A 24429-nucleotide genomic window follows, 5' to 3' on the forward strand; every position below is an offset into this window, starting at 1 on the left:
ATTAGATTTCTTTTGCTCACCCTTAATCCTCTGCTTGTGTTTTTGCATAATGAATCAACACTATTGTGCATACGTTTACAGTGTTTCTGTGAATTGTCATAATAATGTCTAAAATCAATCGACTCTCCTTCATTCTTGGCTTAATGTTTAGCTTTCCCCCATCAATTTCTTTCTTTCGCTCTGTAACTCTTTTGTCTGTTCAACATTTGCCATTGTTGCTGTCCTCTTCGTCTTCTCACTTGATGAAACTCTGTTTGACGAGGTTATTCACAATTCCCTGCAGCAATTACGTCTGAGAGGTTCACAGAAACAGGACTCTCACTCCTTCACAAGTTTAACTCAAATGTTGAACAGCTCTGAAAAACACAATGTAAAGGTCAGATGTGGAATTAAATTCCACTGCTCCCAGTGGAATGGGCCACTGGCATCTTTGCTCTCTCTCCACTGCACTCTACAAAACAAACACCAACAGCAAACAATCACATGAACTTCTGAAAACTTAAAAAGAGGGAATTGCAACTATTGTTGTGTTAAACTGACTTAAAATGCCAAGTAAAACATATCTGAAATGATTCTTGCTTTGACATTTATATATTTGATGTTGTGGGGGAATATGTTGTGGCCAGTACAGCTCAGCGCAAGTAGTTAGAACATGAAACAAACACAACATAAGACTAGCAGCCGTACAAACATATCGAGTACACAATAAAAAAAATACAGTAAGCTTAAAAAAAATCAACATACAATAAACAAGATTCTTAAATATGTTCGGAGCGGAGAAGTTGACATAAACATTGTGCATGGGACTGATTCAGCGGGGCTCAGGTTTGGCTGGTTGTTCAGCAGTGTGACTGAGGTTGGACGGAAAGAAAAGCCTGGTTGCTCTTGCACTTACAGGCTCTAGACCTTCTACTTGAAGATAACAGCTCATATTCAGAGAGAAGCATGTGATGAGTCCTTTGTGTTTAGTTTTCGTCAAAAAAAAAGGTAATCACATTTCATTCATTACTTTCAGTCAAAATGTTTTTTTCTCACTCACGTGGATAATCTTGCCTAGACGATTCTGCCCATGGAAGAGGGTGTCTCTCCACTTCCCTTTACTGCAGTGCATTGCGTTAAAAAATAAGGTCTGCTGTTTTGCGTTGATGCCGTCGTGTTGTTGTCAAGCTGCTGCTTTGGGACATCGTCACCTGTACGGCTGGGTCGGATTCAGGGGGATCTGCGCACGCCATTGCTTGTATTTTGACAAATTAGACGCGCAGTGGCAAAAATATGGGTTCTAAATGTCTGACAGCCCACCACTAACATCTTAGTCCCCTCTCGTCTCGTTAACAAAAACAAAACATACCTGTCGTCAGAGTTTTTACTGTCAAAGACTGTCAATTTTAAGCTCGTCAACTTCTCGTCTTTTATCGTCATAATTTTTCTAAACGAAATTATCAATGTTCAGTGTGCAACTGAAACCAGTGTGAGATGTGAAGCTGAAGCCTCCAGTTATTATATTTTGAGAGTAGTTCTTTCAGTAAATTGGGGGGCAGCTGGAGATGTTTCCAGCATGAAATTATTTATACTTGCATGACTTTCAAAATATTTTTTAAATGAGGAGGAATGAGATGATTTCTAATGAGGTAGCAAAAAAAAATCTGATCGAACAAATTATTTTTTGAATATTTTTACACACCTCTCCTTGATTATCAGCACCTGTGCTTGTTACACACCTGCCCCTGATCATGTCATCGGTCAACCCTGTTCATAGCCTCCTTTGTTTTTCCAGATTGTCTTTGTTGATCCTTGTGAGTTCTTTAATTCTAGCTACTTTATGTTTTAGTTATCTACTGTTTTGGTTTGGTTGTTTTGGCCTTTTCCCTCACTGGATTCGTAAGCTATTTCAGACTGACCTCATGTGTATGACTTCCTTTATGTTAGTGAATACTGACCTTTTTTGAACAGCACCTGTGTCCCATTCTGCTCTGCGTCTCACAGTTGTCTGGTACCATTACACATCGGCACACTTTACAAGATAAAGGTCAGTGGCCCCTCTAAAAGCTGATGTACAGAGCTCTACTTTGACCCCAGTGCTCCTATTATTCCTCCACTCCTTACCTCAGTACTGCAGTGTTTAATGAGGCCAGATGCTCATGTTAGACCCCGTAGCTGTTTTCTTTCCTTTTTATTTTTAGAACAGCTGTTCTAGCAAACTGCATTTCAGAGAGGTATTATCAGTGTCCTTCATTCATCAGGGATTTGTTGCTTTATCAAACTTTAAAAAGCTCCCTAGAGCTACTGCAAACTTACTGCGACTGTAAAGTTGTGCTTGTGTTAAGTTAACAGGCTTCATTTCATTGCTCGTTCAAGCTAAAAAATGATGAAGCTTTTGCAATTTCTGGCCCCTGTTGGATAAGCCCCTTAATGACTTCTGCACCAGGCTTGTAACCTCTTTTTATTTTCTGTTGTGTTGAATGTGTGGGACTTGCTATTTCTTGCTATTCCAGCTCTTATTTTGTTCTTACCCGATTCTATATTTTTCCACAGCGTGATGAGTCAGACTCATAACCATGAATATCAAGAGATGCACAAAACAAACAAGAAAGTTTTCTCCATCCATTTCTTCTGGCTGTATTTCTACTTCCTGCCTCTATTTTAGCCTTTAACATTAGCCGGCGCAAAGCGGGGCGCCTACAACGAAGCTATCACAGCGCTTTAAACAGACTCTTCCTCCACAACACTGTCTGGCTGCAAAGCTGCTGTAATCCATCCATGAAACCTGCCGACTTCCCATACACACAGCTTCATATTACCTCTGTCCCCCCAGGTATTCTCTGCTTTTGTGCATCTCTCCATCCTCAGAGCTTTCTCCCCCTCCCCTCCCATGACCTCTTGCCAAAGCCCCGGGGACTCACTCAGTTTTTGGATACCTGCCGCAGTTTTTAATGATTTTGCCCCCAGGCCCGGATCAGCCAGAGAAATACACTTACCACTTTTCGCCAGTCTGCAAATATGTGTGTGTATGCTGTGTGTTACGCTGCCGTACTAAGATGGACGGATGTGTTCAAAGCAATCACCAATGAAGTTCAATCACTTGGCTTTAATTCGAACTTTCTCAGAAACGCCTCTAATCTCTCCGAAAGTTTGGTCTCTCTGGGGCTTGTTCAGCAACAATCTGTGGCAGCTAGTTAAAAAAGTAGCTGTTTGGAAAGTGCTGTGCATGTGTGTAAAAGTGTTTGCTTCTTATCTGACCCGCCCTCTCTTCCCCTTTCTCCCCCTCCAGACATTGACGACTGCCAATCTAATCCGTGTCAGAATGGAGGAACCTGCATCGATGAGATCAGCTCCTTTGTCTGTCTTTGTCTGCCCAGCTACGGAGGAGCTACCTGTGAGAAAGGTAACGCTGTGCACAAAAACTACGCTAAGGAGTGTGTGTTTGGTGGAAGTGGAGAAGGAAGAGGGTGGGGAGGAGAATTGATGGAGGAAGAAGTTAGATATGATTCTGAATAATCAGGTGTTATCAAGAATGGATCACAGGATACCAAGGAAGAGAGGTGTGGCACAAAGGAGGTGGAGAAGCAAGATGATGTTAAAGTGGAGGTAGTGGCATGAAGATGGAAGAGAAGGAAGATAAGATTGTGCTAGAGGAGGTCGAGAGAAAACAGCAGAGTTAAGGGAAATGGAGTTAATGAGGATGTGTAAATGATGGAGGAGATGTGGAAGAGGGGGGGATGATGGTATGAATGTAGACAAAGGAGGTTGAGGGAAGAGGAGGGTGAGGGAAACCCTTTGGATAAATTTATCAGGTTCATACAGAACACCTGCGTCCAGCTGGCTTCTCTCTCATTATAGCTGAATTCCCCTGTGAGAAGGCGACCCTGAAGGAGGCTGTTCACAAACTGCATGTTATATGAAAACAAGGAAAACCAACAGCTAGTGAAAAGATCAGAGCTGACTGTGTTTTTGCCAACTTTAATGTAAAACTACCCCACAAAAAAGGGGTGGGGTTTTGCTGGGAACAATTTTCACTTGAATTTCTGTCCCCATGCAGCCAGATATTTCTGTTCTCAGCTGTAAGAAGATGCTGTTTTCTTTATGGAAGTAATGAGCCTTAGTAGATGAAGAGGGGACAATGCGAATGGAATTACTGAATTATGTAAACTCTAAATCTCTCAGACACAAGCTTTTAAACGCATCATCAATAATGAAACATCGAAAACGAAGAAAAATAGTTGGAGAGATGAAGAGATTTTATAAAAGGACACATTTTTAGGAGACAACTGAGAGTAGGCAGAGGAGGAAGAATTCCTGCTCTGAATTACAAAAAAACAGGCTCATTTCCTTCTGGCCAGCTCGACCTTTGACCTCAACTGTCAGAAGAGTTGTGGCTTTGAATGTCTGTCTTTTATTTGTGTCTGCTTCCAGTGTCTGGCTCTGCTTTTTTACTGCTCTGCTCTGGTGTCATCTGGGAGTCTGAGGACAGAGAAATCAATAGGGAGAGAGAAAGGAGAGAGGAGAGGGAGAGAGCCTTTTCAACTGTGCTGGAAACTACTTTTGGCAGATTCAAACAGATCAAATCACATGTTTGCAGAACAAAAGCACAGAGCTCCACATGATCTCCTCACTTTACTTTGTGTGCACTCACTGGTTGGCTGAACTACAGTAGCCTGATACAGCAGCACCAACAGAAACGCATCAGCTGCTGACTTAGACTGTCACCTCTCTGATTAAGTTGAGTCATGGAAAAGCTCTAGTTCATTGCCTTTGTTTCTGTTGCTTAACTCTCAAACCAGGCCTGAAATCTGAGGTCTGGTCCTCACCAGAAGTGTGTATAAATAGTTGAGAAATTGTATGAGAGCAAAACCTGTTCCTGCAACACAAACCCATGTTCGTTTTTATTAGATGTTGTTTTAATCTATCCGTTTATTTGGTCGTGTAGACATGTTCATACTCAAAAAATTGACAATTTGAGTATGAAAGATGCGAGTATTACCCAGGCAGGGAGGATGTAATATAAAGAAAGTATTGAGGTGCATTATGGGATATGTATTACCAGGTGATTCTTGAACTGGACCCATTTTAATGTCAGGATTTTGGCCTAAATATGTTTCTAAAAGGTCCATGAAATTTCTTTTAAAGTGAATATACCCCTTTAATCTTACTTTACTGCTTGTTATAATTTCCCTACTTCCTTTAATTATCATGTCCCTCCTGTGGTGCAGCAACAAATGGAAGTCATGTGACTATACAGTATTTGAATATGTTTGTGGTGCTCTGTTAGTCTGTGTTTTAAATAAATTCTCCTTAACGTAGAGCCTCTATATATTAAGGAAGCTCGCCAAAGTGTGATGGGTAGAAATGCATGATTGATTAAGAGCCACAAGCTCCAATTAACCAGCCTTCAGTATTGCATCTACAGTAGGCCCTATGTATGCGTGTGCGTGTTTAAGAAAGAGGGTTCCTCTTTCTTAAACACGCACACACACCTACTACACCTCCAAACTCTTAACTCCTTTCATTCACACTTTTTGTAGCACGCGTATTCCCTGCTGTGTTTCTGCCTTTATGTCTGGTTGGGAGCAGCACGTCTGACTGTGTCAATCCGAAGTCTCTGTTGTCTTTACTCTTTTATGTCTCGCTGCTCTGCGTGCAGAAAGAAATGTTTCAGCTGTGAAACGAACAATTCACAACAGGCGTCTCACTTTGATATCCAGAGGGGGATCTGAACTGTGACATGAACGCTGGAAATGAACCCATTTGTTCCACTGAGGCTTCCATCCGTTTAAATGCCATCCAGACGCTCTCTCTTTCTAAAACTGTCCAGCTCTATGTGTTTCACTGTGTGTTCTTGACCGAGTGTTTTAGTGTATGCATTATGAGCTGATAGCCTCAGATGCTGGATAGATCGAGCCGGATTTAAACTGTAACACGGAGCTTTATACATTTATCATTTTTAATAATACATTTTTTTGCAGCATTTATTTTAGCGTAAGTCAGCACTGGAGTTGAAGCTGTGCTAAATCACTGAATCCATCCCCTATTACAACAGTTGTGTATCAGTTATGAGTCTCTATAGAGTAACAGAGACATCAGTCAGTTGTGTCTCTCTGGTCTCAGCTCTGAGACTGATTGTGGAGCCGTCCTGCAGTTCTCTCGGCTCGCTGCCTGATCTGTGGAGGCACAAACCAAATCTTTCTCAGCCTGACTGAAAGGAAAAGTGACGGAGGAAGCATCAGCTGCTTTCTTCTCGTCAGCTTCTTTCCTCCAGTCTGTCTTTAAATCCATCATTCACTGATTTGTTTCAGTCATTATGTGTTTATAAAGATAAAGATGTGTGTTTGTGTGTGCGTGTGTTTAAGAAAGAGGGTAGAAACACATTTTATAGAACTTCCACTAACTGTACACACCTCTGTCATGTTTTCTTTCCTCTCTCTCTGCTGTCATTCGCTGCAATTCTAACATCTTTGCGTGCCTCTCATCTCTGGTGCTGTGTGGGAGGTTTTGTCACACTCTGAGTATGGTTGTGTCTGCTGTTCGGCAGAACAAAATCAAGCCTTAACCCTGTGAAGACATTTTTTCATTTTCCAATAGAATTACTCGCTATTCTAGAATCAGATTTGTCCTCACACAAATAGAAGTTCAAAGGCACAAACCAACATACGTTTTCCTTTGCTCGGAGCCTTCACTTCTTTGCTGGTGTACTGTTACATTTGCCACACCATCAAACAAACAAAACTCAGTCTATCCTTGTACCTTTCCAAATATCAAAAGATCTTCTGCTCTCTTTACTCAGCAGCAGCTCAGATGGTCGTCTCTCACCGTGACTCCAAGCAGTGAAATTACAGCGGGGTGCAATAACTTGTAGTTACAAACTATCAGCTTGATAACGACAATAATCCAATTTACAGGAAATAAGCTCTCTCTATTTCTGTCTCTTTTCCCAGCAGAACAAATCATTTACAAATTGGAAACAAAAAGCTGATGTCAAAAGGATTGTGTTGCTAATTAATCCCAGTGTGCCTGCTAATGTTTGGTTATCTGCAGTAGGTGGGGGATGGTCTAATGGGAGAACCCCCCCTGCCCACGTAAAATGTACACCTCCCACAGGACATTGTGGTAGGCCGCCTTAGCCATAATTGTGACATTTCTAATTCTACAATTTCATTTTATCCATTTATCTTCCTTCTCACGCTACTACAATTGTCCTTTTAACTGTGTATTAAGGTAATGATTAAAGTTTATGCAGTGTGGATTGAGTTTGTCTAGCCAGGGTTTATGATGTTTCTCACACTATAAACAGGGCATTTTAAGTTGCAGGACTCACAATGAATAATGCTCAAAATACAAAGAAAAAAACATTCTAGGCTTATATTGCCAGTCAGAAGTTAGATAATGTCAAAAAATGTGTACATTACTAACAATAAACATGAAATATTTTCATCCCTTAAAGAGTCCTCTGAGTGTACAAAAAAGAGCCCATCCCTATCAAAAGAGAGAGAGAGAGCCCTGTGAGAAAACCCAGAGGCAAAGGCCGGAGTAGAGTAATTCTGTGACATGGATAATAAAGCATACGTGTTCCAATCTCAGGTTGTCAAATACAGGTGCTTTCTTACACATCTTTGCATCATCATACAGACGCATGTGGTAGCATCTGTTTCCTTCCTGTCCAGGGAACAAAAACACATTCAAACTAGGACCCTACTCCTGGGCTCTTCGTCACCAGAAGCTCACTCTCACCCTCACTCTTAACCCTGCCTAGCTAACAGCGACAGCGTCATGGTTACCTTTGCGCTAGCATGCTAACTACCGATTAGCTCGTCCTACCTGGTTTGAGGCACCAACCTGTCCAACAGAAAGAAGGCCAGCTCTGCCTCGCTCTTTCGTCATGTTCACCGCTCTGAATGGGGCCCAGTTGCTAATTTGAACCACTCCCACACTCACCTACACACTGTGATTGGCTCAGGGAACCACAACAGCGCTGCTCCTGAAAACGTCCCGTGCAAAGGAAAAAAACAGAATAGATGCAGAGGGAAGGGTCTCACAAGGGTCTGCACACACCAACACACATGTATAGAGGCCCATAAGTGATGATTTATATGATATTATATTTGTACGTGTGTGCACAGCCATACTTCATGCCACCCCTTAAAGAGTCAGGGCCCCAGTGGGGTTATCCTACACTTGAGTCGAACCCTAGCCCCCTAGGTTAAGCTCCTGTGTTGTTTGAACTAGAGGTCACCTCACATAATATGGGAGTTCAACTCCACTTGAATTAATTATTGAAATATTGGCAATGTCAAGTAATAAAGAAAATTGAGGATCTAATACATTGGATAGTTATGTGGAGACGCATTTAGAATCTTTATTTTTTTTTTGGTGATCCAAGTCCATGTCCTTTAAAATAAAAGTCCATAAAAGGCGCTACGGAGCCCCAAAGTCATGACAGGCCCCACTCTCAATTTGCTTTAATTATACATTGCAGATGATGGCCACTTAGGACCCCTTTTTCGGACACTTCCAGTGGCTCTAACATACCCCAGAAAACCTCATAACATGACATTTGCTGGCAACATCATATTAATACACAAAATTTGTAAGACATAAGCTACAAGTGCTCATTAAAGAAATTTCTGTCGTACATCATGGAGAACTGTAAATTAACTTTACTTGTTTTGTTGTCCCATGAAGTAGTCAACAACTAGGACACTCCATCAAAAAATCCATCAGGTCTAAAAAATAAATATATATACAAAAATATGGATTAAACTTAGAAATGTACCATGAATGTTCTGTTATGGAGCACCACAGCATTGTGTATGGCAAGATCACAGGCCGTGCAGTAAAGTGGTCTTGGCAAACAATCTCAACACGTCACTACTGCAGTCTTTTGTCTGCAGTGTTGGCAAACTCTTTCTCAGATGGCATCATCTGATTAACCATCGAAGGCCTTGACACAGTCCACTTTTCCAAGGTGGAAGCTTGCCTATCCTTCCAATGTGAAGAGACAAGTTCTTCAATATGAAATCCCAAGAGCTCTTGTACTTCTTGGATGAGGGAGCCTTGAAAATGAAAGGGGGGTTGCCCTTTCTTGCCCTTTCCTCCACAAGTCAAACCAACTGTTCTGTCCCCCCCTTCTATACGCTAACGATCTTCCTTTAAATAAACAATTGAGACACGGAACATACCATTGTTTCTCAAAACTGATCACTAGCTGCACACATGTCATTATGAAAAGGTCATTGTCAAATTACATTCTATAAACTCAGCCAAATGGCTGTGGTACTGAGCTGTAACGATATGGTGCTTTCCATTTGAAGTCGGTAGTGCAGGTTCGGAAAGTCCTACTTTTGAGCTAAATGCGTCCGATATCATCTGCTTGGGGAAACATGGACACCCGCAGCAAATATATGTTTTGCCTGGCAAGCCTCTGAATACTTTGGCTGATGGCAAATAAACCTAGCAGGTATGCTTCAACTTCAGAATAGGCTGCTGCCAATGTGTTACCATAACTTAAAGACTATAAGGTACCAAGAGTGCGTGGCATTATGAAAGAATGTTGAACAACGTTAAGTTGCTAGTGGCTCCCAAGTGTAAATTCAGAAAAAAATACACCGTCATTGTCTTCAAGCTGATCCATCGTGTTTAACAGCGTTAGAATGATATGGACTGAACAGCTGAGGTGCCTTTTAAATCTGATTAGTCTCACATTCTTGGCTTTGAACAGGCAGTGGGCTGGGCGTCATTTTGCATGTCAACAGTATGCTGGCAGACCTGAATGGGTTTTTAGGTTGATTTCTGAAACGAGGTCTGTGGTGGACACATAACACCAATTTAAGAGATATTTTGTTCCACTACATAAAAAAAACATCAGTAAAAACCCCCACTCGTGAATATTACAGCTTGGCGTGTCTTTCATGAGGAGGCTAACAAGTGGTTAGATCCATTATGTCATTACGTTGAAGTTGAGGTGATGCGATGTGTTTGATGGTTTTCATTTATTTATTTATTTTTAGTTATTTATTGATGTTCTTCCCCTGCATGTCTGTGTACTGATATGTGCTTATATGTGCTGATATGATGTATTTCAATATCTTGTTGAAAAAAAGACTGTTGGGTGTAGTTTATTTATATCGTCTGCCTTTTACTTTATTGGCTGCATTTACAAGTCAAAAACCTAGGAAGAGGTATTAATGATGATCTTGATAAATGAACTTTTTGGTGAAGCAATTGTGAACATAACTTCTAGTTTGACCCCCAACAAGCGTTTGCCCTGGGCCACTCTGAAACATAAGTTTTAATTAAAAAAATACATCGTCAACCAGTTACATAAAATAACACCAATACCATAAGAGCTCAGATAATTACACAAGCCAAAGGTAATGGATTCAAACAACAAGCTACGTGGTTTCAGCGATATCAGCTTCCATAGCAACCACCATAGCAACAGCAGAAAATGTTGCATTTCTACATCTCTCTGGCGAGAGCTGAAAGAATCTTTGTAATACCTGACAAAGTAAAGATCATACATCCAATGAGCGAAGATTGTGCAAATAAAATGTACATTTCTTGCTAGAAATGTCATCGAAACGTGTTTTTATGCCAAATCTATATTAAAATATTGCCTTTTCCACTGAAAATAAAAGGAATGTCCGCCATGTTTTTTTTTTGTTTTAGCCAAGGGAAACTTGTCAGTGTTGTGACGTGACGTAGGCCCATAGACAAGAATGGGGGGGGAAATGTAGGCTTCTTACAAGTTTAGAGCAGTTATTGTTTAACTAATACATTCTGCGCTGTGGACCAACACAGCTATGACACATTTTGATGAGAAACTCGGTTGTCTGAGCCGAAATAGAAATATCACTTGGTGATGTGTATAAACGACCCAATCAATCAGCTGGAAGTGTTTGGCCTTTATTTCCTAACTGCTGCTCACTAAAGTCTGTGGGAATATTAATCGCTTAAACATACTGCCTACCTCTCTCTCTCTCTGTCTGACAGAGGAACAAATGAAGAAGGAGAAGACTTGAATAATGTCTAAATATTTGAAGAGGTTGATGTGATGTCGGGCTCTCTGTCAGTGAGTGGGAGAAGACATCAGAAGAGGAGCATGATTCAGGAATTCAAGTGTGCATGTTTGATTTATAGATGTGTGTATTTGTGTGTATGTTTTTGTCTCTGTAACCCCATCCCTGACTCTCCTGTTTCTGTTCCTGTAGATAACAACCCATTGCCCACCTTTGAAAGCAAAACTGGACCCACTCCCAATGCTAACACAATGAAGCAACTGCCATGTGGGCAAATATTTAGAGCAGGTAGCTTCTAGGTCTGATGATAGAGTGAAAGAGTAAGTCAGCAGCAGCAGTGATTTTGTTCCCATAAGACCAGAGATAAAAGTGGTTACATCATTCTACCTATTGCTGATCTACTGCTATTTGTTAATAAGCACACTGTGTGTGCGTTATGGAGGCGTTAGCCTGATTTTAAAGCAGTCAGTCTCCTGTCAGACTGAATGAAGTAAGATAACACTTTCCATAAATTCTGTTCGTGAGTGTCATGAGTGACAGCATCTTATTTTATTCCCAATTCTAAAAAAATTAATGAATGTATTACATTTAATTTAAAGAAATGTATTCCTAAAAAAAGGGAGATAACCTGCACTGGTAACATTAACACTCATAAGACCATGGACGAGGAATATAACAGACAGATACTGTGTGTGATAAGAATGAGCAGATTAATGTTCCCACTGTGCATTGTGAGAGTAAGTCTATTATGAAATGAAGAGGACAGTCGAGTGTAGAGGCAGCAGTTCTGACCAGTGAGCCGCTGAGCTGCCCAGAGGAGACTGCAAGTGTTAAAGTGGATAATTGGGTTTCATGTCATTAATGTGTTTCAGGGTCATAATGTTAAATCCCTAAACAGCTTATATCACTGCTCAGAAGATGTGGATCAGGTTAGAACAGAAAAACAGCTGGCCAGGTTTAAATAAACGGAAGTTTAAAAGGTACTCAGGAAGTTGATTTTTCTATTGGACGAACAAACAAACAATGTGCAAATGCAACATGAGATGCATTTTGCAATCATTATGTCTCTGCCACTTAAGGGGCCCAGCATACTGCTGCTATTAGTAGCATAGCAGTAAACCATAGCGCTTGTTTGTGATTCACTTCTGTAGTTTGTGTTTGTACCAAATCTTGCTCCGATAAAGTTCCTACTGTAAGCACTCTGTTTATGCAGTTTAGTGGTATTCATGACAGGAAAGTACTTAATGTCAGTTTGTCATATTTTTCTTTGACCAATGCAAATTTATATCCTCATTTCATATGTTAAGAAGGCTATGAAGTGTTGGTCGATGTTATGCCTCTTTAGCAGATGTGAGTAAGCCGTTAGACATTAAGCACAGTGAAATCCGTTTTTGCTTTACCAGGACTGTAGTGTTTAAATTCTTTAACACTCGTGTGAAAGTACAAGTAACCATGCTATGGTAAAGGCAGCAAATAATATGTATCGGAAAATGACTGAGCACAAGATACATGTATATCTATGCTATTGCATGTTGTTCACCCTGTATTTGTTGAAAAGTTACATGAGGAGGCACTCTGCTTTGACTCATTCATTGCATTATGTATAATGGCTTCATTGCAATTTACAACATTGAACCTCAAAAGCAAAGTGAATGGAGGAATGCTCTCAATGCCGTTTGAAAGTTTCAGGAGGAGTGTAGACCTGGATGAGGGCGTTCAGGTAGGCAGGAGCCGTTTTTGTGTTTTGCTGTTTTGTAAGTGAGCAACAGGGTTTTGAATTTGATACGAGCGACAACTGGGAGCCAGTGGAGGGATATGAACAGTGGAGGGACGTGTGCTGTTTTGGATTGATTGAAGACCAGTTGTGCTGCTGCATTCTTCATCATCTGCAGAGGTTTGAATGTGCATGCAGGAAGGCCTGCCAGTAGGGAGTTGCAGTAGTCAATGTGTGATATTATGTGAGCCTGTACCAGCAGTTGTGTTGCATGCTCTGACAGGTTGGATCTGATCTTCCTGATTTTGTTAAGGGAAAAGCGTCATGACCGAGAATCGAGGCCACGTGAAACTTAAAGGTTAGGAAAAGCTGCGTATCGTCTCCATAGCAATGATATGAGAAACCATGGGAGCGAATGATAGCACCAAGTTAGGTGGTATATATTGAGAAGAGAAAGGGACCGAGCGCTGACACTTGAGGCACCCCTGTGCACAAGCTGTGGGGTTTAGACACCTCTCCCTTCCAAGATACTCTAAAAGATCTCCCTGAGAGGTAGGACATGAACCAGAGGCAGGCAAATCATGAGATACCAAGCTCAGAGAGAGTGGAGAGGAGGATTTGGTGGTTTATTGTGTCTAAGGCAGCTGACATATCCAGCAACAATAGAGCTGAGGACAGTCCTGCAGCTTTCGCCAGACACAGTGATTCTATTACAGACAGCAATGCCATTTCGGTAGAGTGGCCCTACTTAAAGCCAGACTGATTTAGGTTGAATAGATTGTTCTTGGACAGGAAGTCAGAGACTTGATTAAAAACTTTGTCCTCACGTATTTTTTACAGGAAGGCTAGAAGTGAAACTGGTCTGTAGCTTTCAACCTGGTTTGGGTTGAGGGTGGGTTTTTTGTTTCATTTCACACACACCCACACACATACAGACAAACCGAGAGCCTTAAGCACACAATACATTTGAAATGTACAGCTCACAGTCACGCCACTAACTCCGTGACAGATGAGGGGCGAAAGTTGAGAGATATGAGGGGAGAAAAGCAGTGAGGGATGGGTGAAGGGAGCACTTACAGGACTATGACAGGGCTTCATTACCAAGCGAGCACTGTGCACTGGAAGCAAATTCCAAGGATTGTCATTGTCATTTGGATAGATTAAAAGGCCTAAAATAATGGTCATATCTGGCTTTTAAGTCCTAAATCCTCCTCCGACTTTCCTGTGCAATTATTCAATTGCATCTGTGGGCTCTTTATGTTTAAAGATGAAAGAAGCCCACATTTCTGGTTCCACATCCTAATCACTGTCTTTTCAACTACCTCCCCCTTCTCTCCCCATCCCCCCCTGTACACCTGCAGACACTGAGGGCTGCGAGCACACGTGGAGGAAGTTCCACGGCCACTGCTACAGGTACTTCAGCCGGAGACACACCTGGGAGGACTCGGAGAAGGACTGCAGGGAGCACAGCGGCCACCTGGCCAGCATCCACAGCCTGGCCGAGCAGAGCTTCATCAGAGGTGGGCGGAGAAACAATGTGCCCTCTGATCTGATTAAACAGCTTAACTTCTTAAAGTAGGCAGATAGGTTTGTGCTTGTAGTTCACCAAGTGAACATACTCTTATAGTCTGCAATGTTCCATAACGGCTAGTTGGATCTTCATTAAACAAGTCATACTATCAGCTTTGTAGGGATATGCTAAGGCCCAGCTCATTAAGCTAAATCCACATTGTAGCATTGCAAAATAGTAAAAAGTATAGAGGCAATATTGTTTACCACCTTAAACCTTAAACTGTTAGCATGCTAACATTTGGTTCTCAGATGTTTGGTTATTGGAAGGTTATAACAATAAATGCTGTAAGAAACATAAATGCCTGTACTATCTCAACTATTAGTGGATGGATAGCTATGGGATGTGGTACAGTCTACCTGCCTCTTGCATGGCCACAAAGCAACAAAGTCAAAAAAGTTTTTGTTCTTTGATGAAAGTTACAGAAACACGACAGGAAATGTAGCACATTTAAACGTCTCCAAAAAATTTGGTAAATGACACGGCTTTACAATCTACACACGTAGTCGTGCTACACACTGCTATTATGGCTGTTGATTGATATTTACTCCTCTATCATAATATTAGCATACTTTGGCATGTCAGCTCTTGTCCTAAGTCTATAACTCAGTGATAAATGCCTGTCTGGTTCGGCTCTGAACGGCCCTTGGAGGGTTTTCTTGTCCTCCCTGCTGAAAGCTCCTTTGGGAGCTGAGTCTGTTCAGCCAAATACATTTGTATCACCATTTGTTACAATGGAATGTTACTACAGGCTCTGACACATATGTGATAGAAGATTTAACATACTAATATAGTTTTTTAGGATGTGATTTGTCTTGAAACAGGGGAAAAATCCACACAGTGGGTGAGTTAATTCCGTTTTGTGCCCAGTGAAGGAAATGCAAACGTTCCTGTGATTAAATAAGGCCAGTGCCGAGACAAAACTGGACTTGACTTGATTCTGGTAGATTTGTGCTTTGGGCAGATTTTGGGCACACTTGCATTAAGAAGTATCTTATTTTAAGACCCATCGTTAAATTCATTGTTTTAGTGTCAATTAATTCCTCCTGTCTGGTATTTTAAGTATGTTCTAAATTATTTTGGCCTAAGAGAGCAGTTAGAAACAAAGCTACTCTTAAGTTTTGTTTGTTTGAGTCTTCCTCTGGCGATCATCATGGACTTAAATATCTGGCCACAGAGAGCAGTTAGTGCCAGGCAGCATTACCATGCTAATATCCACACAGTGTTTCTTTGGTGCCTAATAAACCTTCATCTCCTCGTTCTTAGCTTTTCACCCCCTGGCAGTGCTCCACAGCCACATGTGTTGTAATAAGACCAGATCACCAGCAGTGAACCACTCTTATATTAAATCCACCTTCTGTCACAGACAGATGTCAGGACAGCAAATTTAATCCAGCACCATCTTGTTTCTTCACAAGCACCCTTAAAAAAATGTGTTTAATCGCCTCGATAAAGTACGTCTCCACCCCTGCAATAAGGAGATCAGAGCTATTAGGAGGATTAATGAGCCTAATGATGTTAATAAGATACACCATGATTGAAAATTCATTACATGTGTGCCTGTTCATATACAGACCTGTACCACAGTGCACCAGATGCCCACAAACACACAAATTAGTTTTACCCCAAACACCATTAGTGATGTGTTCTGTCACACAAACATAAATCTCATCAGCACGGCATCCGAGTCACAAACAGTTAAACTCCATTATTGTTGATCTCTCAGCTGAGGCCAGAGAGAGAGGATCTCTGAGCTGTTCCTGCTGCCGGTCAGCTCCAGGAATGAGTCAGGCCTCATGTGCAGAACCTGTTGAACATGAAAAAAACAACATGTAACATTAAAGAGCACTTACAAATACAGAGACGTACTGAACCATGAAAACACTGTTATTATGTTTTCTGTTTCTCTGGAGGAGCTTTGAGAGGTCAGAAAATAACCCTGATGGTGTCATCAAGGGAAACTGTCATCGCTTTTGTAACAGCCTGCGTTTCAAACTTGGATGTAGAATCTAAAGATGTGGGTATTAACAAGGTTTAAATGTACTTTTCAAAGGAAGTCCAGAGACTGCATTTTGGGAAGTGTGTGATCCAACATTTTTTAAATCTCAAAGTTAGTTTACATACAATGTGGTTTTTAATAGATGTATTATGTTGGTAGATTCTATTTCTTGGACTGCTTTATGTGAGTCTTTTGTTGATGTGTAAGTGTGCTGACTGTGTGTTTATCTGTGTTTGTATTAATTCCCTCTTCCTCAGGTCTGAGCCACGACAACACCTGGATCGGGTTAAATGATCGCACAGTGGAGGACGACTTTCAGTGGACCGACAAGATGGACCTGGTGAGGAACAGCTGTGTGTGTTTTGTGTCTCAGTCAGCTCTCGATCACACAGGAGTTTAAGGCCCCTGAGAAACTGCATCAATTTGTTGGTGGTTTTACAGTCGGAAACATTCTGAATATCAGTTTGCTGAAAACACATTATTCATCCTTTCATCCTTTACCTTTGTAATCCTCCAAAAATATTTCCTTTGCTTCTACCTTCTCATCATTAGTTGTTTGCTGTGAAGCTTTATGAGCTGATAATGACAGCATATCTCAGGCATGCCGCATTGATTTTAAGAGTTGTAGTATTTGCCATAATAACATACAACATATAAAGGAAGGAAATTCAATTCTGCGCAGAATTGATTATGGTGAATAAAGTAGATGTGTTATTATTTTGATGTCAAAGGTTTATGTTTAATATAAGGGGTATTCATTTCCCTGACTGTGTCTGTTTCTTTGTGCAGCAATATGAGAACTGGCGTGAGAACCAGCCAGACAACTTCTTTGCTGGAGGAGAAGACTGCGTGGTTATGATAGCTCATGAGAATGGCAAATGGAACGATGTGCCCTGCAACTACAACCTGCCCTACGTCTGCAAGAAGGGAACAGGTGAGAACAACCAGGAGGAGAGGAGAGGAGAGGAGAGGAGAGGAGAGGAGCTTCTGCAGCCTGCAGCTAGCACAAAACAAATACCTGTCATGGAGCGAAACTTCCACTAATCTTAGATAAATATTGCACAAAATGTTCTTCCTGATTAACAAACATACACAGACTGAAACATGATTGTTGACTCATGTCAAATTTGCACATTTCAAGACAAATGTCATTGCAAAACTTTTTCTCAGCTATAACATTGTACCAGTAACAAATAGTGTGTAAACTATTAGGCCTAAATTAAATGTTGTTTTTTCAACAGTTAAAGCAGACTTCCAACAGTCCATAAAACAAATCAAGAAACCAGCTTTTGGTTTGGTCAAACATGGCAGTAAAAGTCAGACGCAGTCCTATTTCAATAACTATTACAGTAAATCTTTAAAATATTGCTAATATTGACAAATATGAATGTGGGGGTTCAAAACATTTCATCGGCAAAATATTCAGAAACAACATGAGTTGAGAAAGAGCACAAATCTTACATTTGCTGTGAAAAGTCCTTTGGTCAGTGGCAGTCGGTCGTAAGTGAAGGTCCAGATGAAGAAAGTCGTCGTTTGATGTTTCCTGTTTCCAACAAATCGTCAATCTAAGGCAGCTTGAAAAGTGTGTGTGTGTTTCTGTCAGTTTGAAGGTTTGTTTGTGTTTAATGAAGATCATTTCAAAATGATGCACCTGGTAACAAAACATAGCAACCATGGAAACATAGCAACCATGGAATGTTCTGGTCTGTCCTAAAACCATGTCTGTTCTAACGCTCACTTATCTCACCTGAGAGATCAAGTCCATCACTATTAACAACTTGTAAATGCTGACTACCTGTCCCGTCCACTGACACAATCAAGGCTCAGTAGGCTTCTACTGACTCTGTCTGACTGGGAAAAAGGGCCAAGCAGAAACAACGTCACCGTGCTGTCAGATCTTTAGTCTGAAATCCTCTGAGGACAATCATGAGACAGAACGTGAAGGAGAAAGACTAAATGTTCTTCAAACTTTTTATGTAAAGCAGCTGACAAGTGTTGCAGCCTCATCCTGTTAAAGCACAGAGAGTGACAGCATGAACCCTCAGAGGATTGTGAACATCCTGGGTATGTCATACTTTACATTATACCTGGCTCTCTGCAGAGGAACACATTAGCTCTGAACCTCTTCACTCAGTCCACATTTACATTCATTACTGCTCACCAGCATTCCTTTTTCTATCTCCCATCATCCTCCAGCTTGTCTTTGAAAGGTTCTCCATGTACCTCTCATATCAAGGCTTCATTTCCTCTGACAAATGTTCTGTTTCAGTCAGGTGAAGACTGTCTGCAGGCGGGGGAAACTAAAATTCAGCGAAACAAGGAAGGCAAACTTATCGGGTGGTTAAGTTTCTATATAAGTTGTTACCTCTGCTGCATGTCCCCTGTGGCAGCTGCCCCTTCTTTGTGCTGGAGTAAGGCAATCTTAATTATGTTAATGTGCCTAAGTTCCTACTAATATTATTAAGATTTAAAACATTAAATATGCATCTGCAGAACAACAATTGTAAAGATTTATTTAGAATAAATAAAAGAGCAGATTTTTCGTCACTGAATTTTGGATGAGCCAAAACATAAAAGCCTTAAAGGCTGTTCTGATGTTCATTATATTAATGTAAGCCAATTATTAGCTTAGCAGATGGTTTGTCATCTGAGCCCACAGGTGCAGAGACAAACTTCTAAAGCCTCCAACTGGCACGTCCCCTTAAACATCCACCCTGATCCTGTATGAAAGGAAAGGTATTTCCTTCACAAACAGGGTGTTGCACCACCTTTGATGCTCACTGTCACAAGTCCTCAGCATCCAGCCCACTTCTGACCGTAATCAGTCAGTTACAATCCATCCGCCATCTTTTTATCTCCCCTTCTCCTCCCCGTCAGCCTCTTCTTCACTCTGAGTAACCCCATGTAATGTCTCGTCTTATCAGTGGAGTTTGTCAGCTCCATGCTGTGTATTCTCCAACTGCTCTTTATAGCTCACAGCTCATGTGATCTGTTTGTCTGCTCAGCAGCGGCCTCTACATCTGATTAGATGATACCAGCACCATGTGAGCTTATCGAACACCTTAATCAGTCACCCAGGGACCAGTGAGGGTGATGTGAAGCACTTGCTGATGATGATAATCTTTCAAAAAATGTAGACTGACTCCAACTGATGCACTGTTGCCTCTGTTATGCAAATTAAAACATCACGTCATATCTGTTGGCCATTCATAGTTCATGATATTTGTAAATAAGAATAAGAGACTTTTTGTATTGATGAGAACAACATGTTCTAGCAGATATCCAGATGCAGTGTTGTACAAGGGAGGACAAGAAATAATAGATTTAATGGGAAAAAGTAGCAAAGATTAGATTTATATTTTACTACTGTGACAAGAGTTCTGCCTCTGAGCTCTTCCAGCGATGTCTAGAGGGAATTAACCCACAACAATGTTTGTATGATGACATTATTACTTTATTTTGATGGTTATTATTCACAGAGGCAGGAAATCTAATTTTGCGTGACATACTCGGAGCGCTCTCAGAGTGCTTTGGGAAATGATCGGCTGTTGTCAGTGGCTAAAGCAGTTAATGTGTCCAGTGGTGTGTGATGTAATCATTGTTAGATACACATTGTGTGGACTAAAACTGTCAATGCTGAAATGCACTTCAGAAACAAGGGGGGAAACATTTTTTTTCTATTCACCCAGCGAATGTGCATGTTTGCAGTTGTGTTTAGAGCTTTGTCCATTTTAGCTTATGAGTGCCCGATCCCCTCAAATAAGGTACTGTTGGGAGGATTCAGGTTCACCTTCAGGGGAAGCGTTTGTTGCTTAATAAAAGCAGACTCCTTTAATATATTTCCAATTTAATAATTATCCTAATATAATTATTATGTTAGTTATTATTATATTATTGATTTGTGTTTGATGCTGGAAATGAATCTCTCCAGTCACAGACAAGCAGAGAAGGAAAGATTCCACCTGAGCAGCCACAGACCTCCCACAGGACCCTGTCTTGTCATTTAGTAGACATTGCTGCTACAGGTAGTTACATGCTCCACAGGGAGGTGTGTTCAGGGACTTGGCAGCGGTCCATGACCCAGCAGACTTCAATAGATGCAACTAATAACATGAAAAGAATAGGAGGAGTGTGACTACTCTCATTCCTGTATGTTAGGTATTCAGCTGTAGTCAGGAGACAGTTAGCGTAGCTAAATGTAAAGATTGTTAGCAGCGGAAACAGTCAAGCTCAGTCTGAAATTTTAAACAATTCACCTACAAACTCCTCTAATGCTTATTTATGTACATTTTATATATATATTTGTTTCATACAAAGACAAACGGATGAGTACAAAGTTGCTACCAATTTTACAGGTAGTTAGCATGCTGCTAGTATTTCTTTTAACAGCCAGAGGGTTCAAGTTGTGAGGACTTGAGAACACAGCTGGTAGGCAACCATCTCAGGAAACGTGCACACAACTGCAGTTCATTCAAAAAAGACAACTGAATTTGTTCACATCTGTTTCCATGTGAGACTTACTCCCAGTAGTGCATCAGTGTGAATGCACACACTTTGATGTCTCTGTGATTCATCCGAACAGGATTGTCAGTAGGTGTTTGGATGCTTTCAGGCCATGGAGTAGTGCTGAGAGGAACCGGAATCTAACTGTCTGCAGCTCTTCCTATGCCACTGACTCACACGGTCTACCCCCCCGATCCATGATTATATTGATTAGTGCAGCCCTAAATATAGCCACCATTATGAGATTGTTAAAAATTGAATCTCAATCTGTCTTGTCTGAAAACAAGCCTGAGCAGTAGAGGCAGTAGATACCATACACATAGTTTCTATGAGCCAATGTCATGTAAGCAAATTATTATCTAAAAGTGTGCGTTACTCTCCTGCTACAAGCCATCCACTTGAGTGACACATAACAGCTACAATGTTCACTTAAATTAAAGATTATTATGGATGAAATCGCAGTTCAAAGTGATGAATCAAAACATGTCCATAATTTTGGTGCAAAGTATGCGAAGCGGCAGGAGGAGCTGGAGCTACAGCAGCAGTACTGCCAGCGAGGGACTCTCCGAGTTCCCACACATTCACCTGCTGGGAGACTGACACCCTCTGACAGGAGAGTTAAAGAATCTGTGAAGTTGTTTGAGTGCCTCCCTGAGGCTCATCCGTCCTGTCAGTCTCTGACCAGAGTGTCAGTCCTCTCTCCGTCTCAGCTTCTGTAAACATTTTTCTCATTCTGCCTCGACTCTTTATGTGTCGAAAACAGTTACTTTGACAGCCGCCCACTCACTCACAGACACGCTGTCCTGCAGAGCTAAATCTACATTTGCATGTACTGTGAGTGTTGTTTGGGATCTTTATGCCTTAATAAAATGAGAATCCACAGTGACTGATGAAACTGTAGTAGTTGTTTTATCAAGAACACTAATAGAGTGAGCTGAGAACAGATAAAAGGCATTATTTATAGTTTTTATTAATGTTAAAATATAAAACGTGACTGAAAATAAAAAGTGGACTGATTGATTTTGTGTCTCCACAGTGCTTTGTGGAGCCCCGCCCACTGTGGATAATGCCTTCCTGATTGGTCGAAAGCGTTCCCACTATGACATCCACTCTGTGGTGCGCTATCAGTGCGCTGACGGCTTCCTGCAGCGCCATGTGCCTACTGCTAAGTGTCGTGCCAACGGCAAGTGGGACCAGCCAAAAATCATCTGCATAAAATGTGAGTTTTACACGACAGCATTTTCCCAGAGCAGGACGGCAGCTTAAAGCAGTATTTCCATTTGTTAGGTCATCTTCACATTTACATGTTCTTATTTTTGGCACACACACTAACTTAGGTCTGTAAGATAAACCTCCTACAAAATAACTGCTCTCAGGAGATGCTGTCACCATGGAGACTCAGACTCTCCATCTCTGCTCTCATTATTAATAATTGCAAGCAGAGCAAGATTTCTGTGGTTTCAGACTGAATTATAATCCCCTGGGCTTACTTAAAAGTGGTAGGGTCTCTTTTGAGGTGGGTTTTTTTCTGCTAGCACTTGACCATTCATTAAAAGCAAAAAAAAAATAAGATATGACTTTTATACCCCATATCATAAAATACCTCCTACGCAAAAAGAATGCTATCTTAGCAAATACAAAAAATCTTTTCATTTACCCGTAGAGAGAGCGCGAAAAGTTAAAACTCTTGTGTCATTCAACCATACAGTTTTGCAGCCATCGGTGAAGCTGCCTCTTGCTTTGGATAATTGTATTATGTAAAATCAGGCATAACACTACCTTTGGGCCCAAAAATAAAATTTATTTTCCTAAAATAATTTAAAGGACTCTCTCAGACTCTGACGGAAAGGACGGATTACTTCAGAGGAGGTATAAACAGTTGGTATATAAATATTCAACTAACTGCTCCTTGTATTTGATTTCTCTCAGCTCACAGTGTGACAGTAATGATGAAACACTGAAATAATGTAGCCTCTGTTCACAGTGATTAAAATGATTTTTCTCTCTTCGTCTTTAGACAGCGTTGTTTTAATGGCCCAGAGTTACAGAGCCGTTATCATTCATTAAAGACCACACTTCTTTGTTGGTGAGATGCAGAGAGGGACAGAGCAGCCTTGGAATAAGCTCATACTGAGGGCGGCTGTAGCTCAGTGTGCCATGTTGAGGGCGCTCAGTCTCCTGAATGCGAGATAAAACAGATTCCCTCAGAGTGGAGACAGTTAAACCTTCTACAGAGAACATGTGGCTTTGACCTTCCTGCTTTTTGATCCCTGTTCCCTCGCCTCTTACCTGGTTTCACCTCTCTGTCACTGTCTGTCTGAATGTTTCTGATGCCTGTCAGTAATTCATCTCTCTCCAGCCATACACATCTTATTTAATCTGACTATTTTTTTTAAATTCTCTCACCTCCTCTCTGTTTGCTCCTCCAGCCCGGCGAGCCCACCGTCATCGTCACCACCACAAGGGCAGGAGGGAGCACAGGAAGCACAAGAGACACGGCCACAGAGAGGGAGGACACCACGGAGGAGAGGCGGGCCAGGGCCACAACCATGGACACTTCTGAACCTCCTCCCAAAAAACATCCCCTTTCCTTCCACCCTTGTTCTCGCCCTATTTCCCCAAACAAATTCACACCTTACAGCCCAGAACTCTTTGCCCAGGCCCTCTCCCTGCACCGCACCACACCACCCATAGCCCCACCCCTGACTCTCTGAGTCAGCCCTTTATCAAAGTCAACTCTGAGGTCTGCCAAAGTGCTGCCAGGCGTCACCGGGACGATAACAAAACTCCTTTGTACTCTTTCCTTTTTCTGTTTTACAGTCTTAACTTGTCCGTCTCTCACCAAAGCTCGACCTTAACCAAGTTACTCTCCCTCCAAGCTCAACGATAACCTGAAACATGGAGCTATGCTGACCTGTCTTTTTTTTTGTTTGTTGTGTTTTTTTCAAAAGATTTACACTGAACATTTGGAGAGAAATTGTTTGGTAAAAACCATAAATAGAGACATAATCATTGAACATGTTGTTGACTTGAGCCTTTGGTCCTTTAATACACTTTATTTTTTCAAAAACTCAGTGTTGATTTCTTGACTCTGCTGCTTTTGGTTTTCTCTCTTTAAGACGTCATGCTTCACTTAAAGCAAGTTTTTCTTAAATTTAATTTATTGACTTTTAATCAGAGACATTTGTAATCGACTTATTTCATTGTCAGCGTTGTATGTTCTGTGTAAAACATTTACTTTAGATCAGATGCTGAACCCCCAGGGGAAAATGGAAAACATATCACATCTCAATTCAGTTTCAGCACAGCAAACATTAGTCACTTTTCAGAAATGTCAAACAATCTCAAACTCTTGTTGAGGGTTAATCTGAACCTTTGAAGTCGGTTTGTCTCAATACAACTCAGCCATGTTTTGCTTTGCATTTTCTTATAATTTGTGTCGCTGTAAGAAAGTGTGCTGTGAATTAATGAGGGTGATGCAGCAGAACAAAGTTCCTCTCACTGATCTGTCCCTTAGTTTGGAGTTTTTTATATTTTTAATCTGATGTGGTTAAATTATGCTGTCAGTAAAACACTAGATATATTTGAGGGAGCAGGTTAAATGTAGATTCAGTAGCCCTCTCTGTATAACTGT

General features: G+C 41.1%; 1 protein-coding gene across 1 annotated transcript in view; it reads left to right on the top strand.

Annotated features, from left to right (window-relative positions):
* Positions 1-24429, top strand: part of LOC138607113 (neurocan core protein-like) — a 69708-nt gene extending 45279 nt beyond the window's left edge. Inside the window, exons 10-15 of the mRNA XM_069679671.1 lie at positions 3269-3382; positions 14085-14243; positions 16550-16632; positions 17082-17226; positions 21832-22014; positions 23225-24429. Of these exons, the coding sequence (XP_069535772.1) occupies positions 3269-3382; positions 14085-14243; positions 16550-16632; positions 17082-17226; positions 21832-22014; positions 23225-23358 (818 nt within the window). The 3' untranslated portion in view covers positions 23359-24429. The remainder of the gene's footprint in view (positions 1-3268; positions 3383-14084; positions 14244-16549; positions 16633-17081; positions 17227-21831; positions 22015-23224) is intronic.

Source organism: Semicossyphus pulcher, unplaced genomic scaffold (genome assembly GCF_022749685.1).
Source record: "Semicossyphus pulcher isolate SPU_LCO1_2020_fin unplaced genomic scaffold, fSemPul1.0.p SCAF_4, whole genome shotgun sequence".
In the NCBI taxonomy this organism is placed as follows: domain Eukaryota; kingdom Metazoa; phylum Chordata; class Actinopteri; order Labriformes; family Labridae; genus Semicossyphus; species Semicossyphus pulcher.